General features: G+C 39.8%; 1 protein-coding gene across 1 annotated transcript; it reads left to right on the top strand.

Annotated features, from left to right (window-relative positions):
* The first annotated feature begins 959 nt into the window (after positions 1 to 959).
* On the top strand, positions 960 to 9400 carry naa40.L (N(alpha)-acetyltransferase 40, NatD catalytic subunit L homeolog). Its single transcript, NM_001093791.1, is given in 8 exon segments — positions 960 to 1106; positions 1736 to 1831; positions 4326 to 4378; positions 4469 to 4564; positions 4674 to 4832; positions 8157 to 8240; positions 8895 to 8972; positions 9052 to 9400. Coding segments are annotated over 8 exon segments (711 nt in total). The 5' UTR covers positions 960 to 1100; the 3' UTR covers positions 9191 to 9400.
* Positions 9401 to 9856: the final 456 nt, after the last annotated feature.

Here is a 9856-nt window from a genome sequence, read left to right as displayed (position 1 = left end):
TTGCATATGCAAATCTTTCGCGAAGGATTTGGGGGGGCCAAAATAGTGGATTCTGTGTATCCCTAGTTGCTAGGGTCCAATTTACCATAGCAACCAGGCAATGGTGACCTGCCTCTAAAATACAGCAATAAAAAAAAGTAACAAAAGCCTTTAAATTGTAGTTTCAGTGAGTCTAAACTTGTAGCATGGGTCAGTGAGTCTATACTTTGGTTTTAATACGTGAAATCCTTTGATCTAAGACTGATTTTTTCAATCAAAAATGTAACAATACCAACATAGGGTTCATTTCAGATATTTATCTTAATATTGAAGCCTTATTTGTAGTTTTTTTTTTGTCTTGATGGCGTTAAGGCGACCTTCAACAAAGAACCCATGTGCTCTAGGGTTGTCACCTGGTCAGGATTTAACAGGCCTGGCCAATAAAGTAAGCTTGATAACATTAATTACTGGGAATTAAGATAAAAATATATGAAATATATTTGAAAAATCCTCGTGTCCTCCTTTTTACAGAGATGTCAACCAGGCCCTTATCATTAGGGTGATAGTGATGCATTTTTGTGATCTTATTTATTTCATCATACCATCTAGTGTGAAAAGGAATAAAGACTGGATCATTATCATCAATCAAAACATGGGGGGTCAGCTGACAACATGTCTGCTTTTGTGTTTCAAAATCTTGCAGTCGTTTTTAACTATTACATGTTATTCAAGCATAATGTTGCAAAAGTAGATAAAAAAAAAATAAAGACTAAAGCTATCAGCATGGAAACATTCAGCCCCATGCTTCATCTAGACCACGCCCCATGTATTACGTCAAGCTGGCCGCGCTTTCTTGCTCCAGACAAAGGAACAAGGAGAAGGGGGTGGAGGCAACCCGGTACCTTTCCCCGCCAATGTTAAAACGAGGCGTGTAACGCAAACGTATCCCAAGCGTAGACTTCATTTTCTTGGCTTTTACACAGGAAATTCGCTGAGGGGGCGTGGAACGTAACATGCGTGATGATATCAATTGCCCGCGCTCCACCCCGTTGTTCTTCGCTTCTCCCTCCTCTAGCACCGAACCGGACCGGGACTGATAGTTTTACGTCATTGGCTACGTCATGGGGGTGAGGAGGGAGGAGAATGGGGCAACAGGGCGCTAGTGGGGTATCGCTGAAAGTCAAATGGGACTCCATTTATAGGAATGTAGTTTGTGTGGCAGAGGGTTGTGTGGATGCTATTGTGCTGCGGGAGCAGAAGCTGGATGCAGTTTGAGTCTGAGATTGAGGGGTGTAAATGAAGGACGTCTTGGGGTGCAAATGCAGGGACCACTAAGGAATTCTAATGTTTGCTTTGGGAGGGAAATGGAAACTCTATATATTAATGCAGTATAATGTAATAGAAGCTGACTGGTTTTATCCATGGGATGGTGCAACCTGCTGCAGCCTCCAGCATTTCACTTAACATCCCCCAGGATCCAATGGCAACTGATTCTGTCAGGGAACATTGGGAGCTGCTCCTGTGCAGCAGTGGGAAGACTGGCAGTAGTCTTACTTTAGACTTCATACACAACTGGCTCCATTATCTACATCTCCAGTTTCATGTATTCCTTCATCATCACTGTCATTGTGTGTGGGCCTCTAGCATCAAGCCCTCTGCTATCCTGATTGCGTGACCCGAAGGGGTTGAAAGCGTTTAAATACAGTTACTAATTAAACTCTGACCAACACATTTTTTTTTAATAATATTTTTCTAGAGGAAGTCAGTTCGAGCAAAGGAGAAGAAACAAAAGCGTCTTGAGGAACGGGCTGCTATGGCAGCAGTCTGTGCCAAAGTCCAGGCAGCCAATCAGGTAAGTGATATTCTCTGGGCCAGATGTATAAATAAAAAACAGCTGCAACAAAGGGTAGAGGAGTTTGTTTATGCAGAGCTCATTTCCAGTTAGTGCAGAGGCACACATTCCGATACGGGGAGACTTAGTCGCCTGATGATTAATTGCCTCTTCTTCGGGCGACGAATCTCCCAGAACGGCATTCCCGCCGGCTAGAATGTAAATCGACAGCGGGATGGCACTCTGAGCACTTCGTTTTCCGAAGTCGACCGAAGTTTCCTTATGAGGAAAACATATTGCGCCGAGTGCCATTCCGCCGGTGATTTACATTCTAGTCGGCGGGAAGGCAGTTCGTGGAGATTAGTCGCTCCGAAGAAGAAGAGATTTGTCGCTGGCCGACTAATCTCCCCAAATCTGAACTTGTGTCTGCCCTTAAAAGAACAGTAACACCAAAAAATGAAAATATTTTAAAGTAATGAAAATATCATATAGTGTTGCCCTGCACTGGTAAAACTGATGTGTTTGCTTCAGAAACACTACTATAGTTCATATAGAGGCCCAAACAGCCCCGACCAGCCCACTAAATACTGACTTTCTATGGGACCTTATAGCAGCCCCTTTGGCATTTGCCAGAACCCACAGATTTCCAGTCTGGGCCTGGGGCTTCTGAATGTTTTGTTCAATGCATGATTTCCAGCTCATAACAGTGTTTATACACTGACAGTGCAGGTCCAGAAGATTATCTTTAAAGTGAGAGGAGGTGTGTTTTCTTCCTCTTGCTGACTGGATCAGGCCAGCAGCAAAATTCTCTGAATTGCATTAGTGTACTAATAGAATCATTTCCTTACATTAGCCACCCAGTACCTACATGCAACAGCTATGTTTTTCTGAAAAGCCATCCTTCTCCAACAAGCATTCACTTAACTTACCTAAGGTGAACTATCAACCACTAGTTTTAACTCGGACTACAATATGTCTGCCACTTTTGACTGATATTGATGAATGTATTAACCGCACACGTGCATTGGGCTCCCCTCCAACTAGCAGTTTTATTTCCCTATTACAGCCAAGCAAACAGGAGGGTCAAGGAGCTTTCAACTGACCAAGCCAGCAATGCTGCACTTTTTACTGTTATTGACACATTTTAGAGCCAACACTTCCCCATCACTGTACAGGAAAAAAGGGTGTGTGTGTAGAAAACTTATAGATTACCTAGAAATACCATACAGGAGAAAAATCCTTGTTTTGTCCTACTTAATGAGCTGCTCCTTGCTTATATGTAGCTTTTTGTCACAATAAAAGTGTTTAGACTTGAGAGCAATGCCCATTAAAACCTATTTGGAAGAATAATATGACAGAGGAATATAGCGTGTTTTCGTTCACTCACATCAGGCTTCCTTCCAACCATCCCTTTTATTTCCCAATTACAGCCATGCAAACCATAGGGGTCAAGGAGTTAACTGACCAAGCCAGCAATACTCCACTTTTGACTTGTCATTGACACACCTACTTAATATATCCTTCTGAGCTACTCCTTTGCTCCAATGTAGCTTTTTGTCACAATTAATGTCTTTAGACTTAAAAGGGATACTGTCAAAGGAAAACATGTTTTTTTTTCTTCAAAACACATCAGTTAATAGTGCTGCACCAGCAGAATTCTGAACTGAAATCCATTTTTCAAAAGAGCAAACAGTTTTTTTTTTTATATTAAATTTTGAAATCTGACATGGGGCTAGACATATTGTCCGTTTCCCAGTCATGTGACTTGTGCTCTGATAAACTTCAGTTACTCTTTACTGCTGTATGGCAAGTTGGAGTGATATCACCCCCCCCTCCCAGCAGCCTAACAAAAGAACAATGGGAAGGTAACTAGATAGCAGCTCCTTGACACAAGATAGCGACTGCCTGGTAGATCTTAGAACAGCACTGAATAGTAAAAGCCAAGTCCCACTGAGACTGATTCAGTTACATTAAGTAGGAGAAATAACAGCCAGCCAGAAAGTAGTTCCATCCCAAAGTGCTGGCACAAGTCACATGACTGGGGCAGCTGGGAAACTGACAATATGTCTAGCCCCATGTCAGATTTCAAAATTAAATATAAAAAAAATCTGTTTGCTCTTTTGAAAAATGGATTTCAGTGCAGAATTCTGCTTGAGCAGCACTATTAACTGATGTGTTTTGAAAAAAAACATGTTTTCCCATGACAGTATCCCTTTAAGAAGCACTGCCTATTAAAACATATTTGGGAGAATAATATGACAGAGGAAGAATGAGTACTATTTTCGTGAACTCATATCCGGCTCCCTACCAACTAGCGGCTTTATTTCCCAATTACAGCCATGAAAACGGAGGGTCAAAGAGATTTGAACTGACCAAGCCAGCAATGCTAACCAGGGTCACCCCATTTCCTTTATTGTTTCCACATTGTGTTTCTTGTTTTAAAACAAATTCTTCTACATATACTGTATTGAGCATTATTCTACTTCCTGTTTAATTCTATCATTTCTCTCTTTAGTTAGGAGACCCTCTTGGTGCTTTTCCTGTTTTCAAGAAATTTGACAGGAATGGGTGAGTGAATGTTTGCTGTATAGGAGAATAGTATATAAGTATAGTTTAGTGTCTGTAATTCAGATAGTTTGTTTCTCTCCAATCCCCCAGGTTAAATCTTTCAATAGAGTGTTGCAAAGTGTCTGATTTGGATCAGAAGACTATAGACTGGGCTTTTGAACTCACCAAGACAAACATGCAGCTTTTGTAAGTTTGACTCTAATATGCAGTGAATGTAACATGTTTGCAATGTACTCTCCTTATGGGGCAGTACTGAGGGTTCATGAAGCACTGACACCATGATTTTGTTCTATAGGTATGAGCAGAGTGAGTGGGGATGGAAAGAAAGGGAGAAGAGAGAAGAACTGACAGATGAGCGTGCCTGGTATCTCATTGCCAGAGATGAGCTTGCTGCTCTAGTTGCATTTGTGCATTTTAGATTCGATGTGGAATGTGGAGATGAAGTTCTTTACTGGTAAGGGGTGCTTGTTGCTGTTTTTTCACTTCGAAGGGGGTTACTACCTCCAGAGACGTGGCACTGCCATGGGGGCGTCATTTGCCCCCTCGTATGCCAACCTCTACATGGGTCGATGGGAGCAGTGCCATGTCTATGGATGTGCTAACCCCTTTCGGCATCACATAGTGTGGTACGAAAGGTATATCGATGACCTGCTGTTCATATGGAACGGCCCTTTGGGTTCAATTGATGAATTTCATCAATACCTTAACACTAACCACTACAACCTTCAATTATCACTTGAATATCACAATGAGAAAATTTGCTTTTTGGATCTCACTTTAAAAGGGAATCCATGTACTAAAATGATTGATACGGAAATTTTCAGGAAACCGACGGCAGGCAACACTATTTTAAAATATAATAGCTATCACCCGAAACACACCCTAAATAGCATCCCTTATAGTCAGTTTGTCAGGTTCCGCAGAAATTGTAGTCAGGATGCTACATTTGATCTTCAATCGAAACAGTTGGGGGATAGATTGAAAGACAGAGGATACCCTAATCAACTTATCAGAACCGCATATGAGAAAGCGAAAACAGCACCTGCATTGGGAAGAGAAAAATGAAGGGTTACCCAGACAGAAACAGACGGCATGGAGATGGGCAACCAACAACAAAAGATGTTTTTTGTCACTGATTGTAGTGAGGAGTATGGGCAAATCTGTAAGATTGTTAAAAAATATTTACCGATTCTAGAAGGAGACATTTAAAATGTCAGAAATTTTGGCTCAAACCGATATTAAATGTGTCCCAAGAAAGGCCCCCCACTTTAGGAAAAATGCTGGCCCCCAGTCAAGTTTCATCGGTCCCACCTAATGTAGCTGATAATTGGCTAACAGTGAAAGGCACATATAGTTGTGGGGCAAAAACGTGTAAAGGTGGCCATACACGGATAGATCCGCTCGTTTGGCGGATCTATCCGTGTATGGCCAAACGAGCGGATCTCCCTCCGATATGCCCACCTTGAGGTGGGCAATATCGGTCTGATCCGATCGTGGGCCCTAGGGCCCAACGATCGGATCCTTCACGTTCGCAAACGGGCAGTCGGATCGCGGGACCGCATCAACGAACAGATGCGGCCGCGATCCGACGGGATTTTTAACCCCATCCGATCGAGATCTGGCCGACTTTCGGCCAGATCTCGATCGGGGAAGCCCGTCGGGGGCCCCCATACACGGGCCAATAAACTGCCGACTCGGTCTGTGTATGGCCACCTTAAGATGTGTCAAGTTATCCTGATGGGTCCTGATTTTAAATCCAATAAAACAGGACAGGTTTTCAAAAACATAGGGTTTTACAATTGTAATACCAGAAACGTTGTATATCTCCTTGAGTGCAATCACTGTAATAAACAGTATGTTGGTCGCACATCCCGTATGCTGAAAGAAAGAATAAGGGAGCCTATTAGGAGCATAACCAATAAGGAGGAGACCACCCCGGTCGGTAAACATTTTAAAATATGCTCACTAAATGGGATAAAGGATCTAATTAAGGTAATTGAAAAAGTAAAAGTACCTAGTAGAGGAGGGGATGTCATTTACAGATTAAATCTTAGAGAGGCTTTCTGGATCCTTAAATTGGATACCAGAATCCCTAACGATCTAAATTATAGACATGATATAAGTTATTTATACTAGATACAAGAGTATATGGATCCCCAGAAGGAAAGAGGGCCCTATCTAGAAGAGTTCAAGTGCTATGTATTACTCAGAAAAAAGGATAGATACCCTTCCTCATCTCCCCTGCCTTTTCCTTAAAACATTTATGACCTCAACAAGAGAAATGTATTATATTGATCAGGATCATCCTCAATAAGATATCAATATTTGCAGATTGTTTGGTTTTTAATCTTTTTAACAGTTTCAACTAGTAAAAGTTTTTTTTTTTTATATATATTTAAATAAAGGAGTGATTTTATTGAGAGTCCTCTAGGGGTCACTGTTACTTTTTGTATAAAAACCCAGCTGTTGATAATGAATTGCTACCTATGATTAAGGGATTTACTCCCGAAACGTGTTAGGTTTTACAGCAGCAACCCCAATAAACCTATTCCAGAAGTGCCGTCTGCCTGTTTGAGTCCATTACTTGTTGCTGTTAGCACTTAAATACAGGTATTAAAGGGGTAGTTCGCATTTAGATTAACTTTAGGATGTTGTAGACATTCATTGTAAGACTTTGGCAATTGGTTTTTATTTTGTGTGTTATTTTGCTTTTTGTTCAGCAGCTTTTTAGTTTGGAATTTCAACAGCTATCTAGTTGCTAGGGCCCCCTTTGCCCTAGCAATCTGGCAGAGTTTAAATGAGGCACTGAACAATGAATTGGAGAGGTTCTGAATAGAAAGAGAAGTAATAAAAAGTGTCAGTGATGAGATTGTAGCTTCACAGATATGAGTCAAAGAAAGTGAAGTAAAAAAAAACAATGAAGACCAATTGAAAAGTTACTATGAAAAGGACGGCATTACTCTTGCACCTTTCTGTTTTAAGCCAGGAAGTGCATACTGCTGCACTGTATTTTACTTCCCTTGGGCTGCCCCAAAAATTTGAAAAGGCACAGAGTGGTTGGATTGAGGCAGCTGCCCAAGGGCAACTATACTCCGCTGTGAACGAAATTTCTAAAGCCTACACGAGAGCCCACTGAAGCTGTTGGCTGTTACTGGAATAGACCAGGGCATTTATTCATAAGAAATTAAACAGCAACGACACTGCTGTTGTATAATGATTTGATTTAAAGGTTTTTATTTTTGGTTTTCATAAAAATCCAGAGAAACAAAAGCATATTAAAAATTAACTATCTATTTAAAGATGAATAATTCCTTTACGTTGTTCTTATAGGGTACCACTTTATTTAACATAATTTACACTCACATTAAAATAAGTGCCTTAAAGGGTGGTTCACCTTTTTAAGGTAACTTTTAATATGTTATGGAATGGCTAATTCTCATCTTTCTATTCAGGCCTCTCCTATTCATAGTCCAGTCTCTTATTCAAATCAAGGCATGGTCGTTAGGGTAATTTTGAAATTTTGGAAAAACCGCTGTTACAGGTGATGAGTAAAGGCAAGCTTTTACATAAATACATATTTTTCATAGTTTGAGTGCCCTGCATCTCTTTACTTGCGTACTACTTGGGTATCTCATGGGTGACCCCTGCAGAGAGCAACATCATCATCATCTTCTTTATTATTATTATTATTATTGTATTATGGTATGCTCCACCAACTATTCTATTGTTTCAGATGATAAGGCTGCCAACACTTCGCCTTTTTTCTTCTCTTTTCCAGCTATGAAGTTCAGTTAGAGACCCGTGTCCGCAGGAAAGGAGTAGGCAAGTTCCTGGTACAGATCCTACAGCTAATGGCAAATAGGTTAGTAAGCAAAATTAAACCGTAATAACAACCCACGTATAGCTGCCTTCATTTGGATAAAAGTACACAGCTGGCTTGTGTCAGTGTTTTAAAGTTTTTCTCCTTATTTATCATTGGGATGCACAGAGTACATTTAGTTTGGAATTCTGCTAAATCACATTTTTGCAGGATTTTTGACAAATTAAGTCTGATACGTCACATAACTTTAAAACACTGGATAACTTAAGCTTGCCAAACTTTAATTCAGATTAGTGTTTTTATCAAATTTAAATATGCAAGGTTTAGGATCGGTTCAATGTTGGATCAAATCTTTTATGGAAGATTTAGTTTAAAAAAAAAAAAACACATTGGTTGCATCTCAAATTTAAGATAAAGACAATTTTGGGATAATTAATATCTCCACATTTGCTATCTTTGCAGCGCACTTCATAGAAACAAGAGGGTCATTTTCTGTTTATAAATTAAAAAACAACCCCTCCGCACAGAGTTGTTGGCGTTGATGCATGGGATTCCATTTTCTTTTTTTTGATTCAATGCTCTGCCCTGTTGCAAATTATTTCTATATTATGTCAATCGCCACTTATTAAAGCTGCTGTCATTTTATCCCAACCATGTTCTGCATCCAGGTTCAAACCCTTTCTTAACTATTTCTAGCACACAGATGAAGAAAGTTGTCCTTACAGTGTTTAAACACAATCACGGTGCTTACCAGTTCTTCAGAGATGCCTTACAGTAAGTGTCTCTAATTTACATATCTTCGCTGCAATTCCTCTTTTTGCCTCATGTGTTTGGTCATCTTCTCTCCTTTTAGATTTGAAATAGATGAGACATCTCCAAGTGTATCTGGTTGCTGCAGCGATGACTGCACCTATGAGATTTTAAGCAAAAGAACAAAGTTTGGAGACACCCCTCACTCACACACAGGACATTGTGCAGGTTGCTGTCACTAAAGAAAGGATGGACATGGGAGGGGTTGAAAAGAGCAGTTGTGTTTTTTTTTTTTTTTTTGTTTCTCTATATTTTCCCCTTTTTATATTTAGTTGTTTGATTGCTTTGCTACTGTGCACATGCGTGTAATTCACACGCCACACAATTTTGTTTTAATGGTAAATAAATTCTCATTGGAAACCGGACTATTTTATGCTAAAAAAAAAAAAAAATTGTAAACCGTCAATAAAGAGGCAAATGGTAATTGGGTTTAAAAGTTAAATGCATTATGCAGTCAGTGAAGGCACATATTCATTTGTGTAATCAATATAAATGGCTATTGACCAATACCGAGTTTTGGCTGAATCTTCCATTATATTGCAAGTAGCCATGTCTGAGATTTGGTATCTAAATTTATTTGCCATTATTTTCTCAAAGTTTGCGACTTCTATATTGCCACCTATTTAAACCAAGCTGTTTTCTATTAAGGGATACTGTCGTCGTAATAAAGTAGAACATATTTGTAATATTGTGTAAATTAGTGCAGTTTTATTGACAAGTTTTTTTCCTGAAATTCTGCCTATTTCCTTTTTGTTGAACAGTCGAAGCCTTCACTTGTTTTATGGATTCTAGATAAACATTCAGCAGGGCAAAACAGGATCAGTTATCCTTTATCTGAATGGCTTATT

This window comes from Xenopus laevis, chromosome 4L (assembly GCF_017654675.1).
Source record: "Xenopus laevis strain J_2021 chromosome 4L, Xenopus_laevis_v10.1, whole genome shotgun sequence".
Classification (NCBI taxonomy): Eukaryota; Metazoa; Chordata; class Amphibia; order Anura; family Pipidae; genus Xenopus; species Xenopus laevis.
The sequence above is the reverse complement of the archived record's forward strand: the minus strand, read 5'-3'. Positions and strand labels throughout refer to the sequence as shown.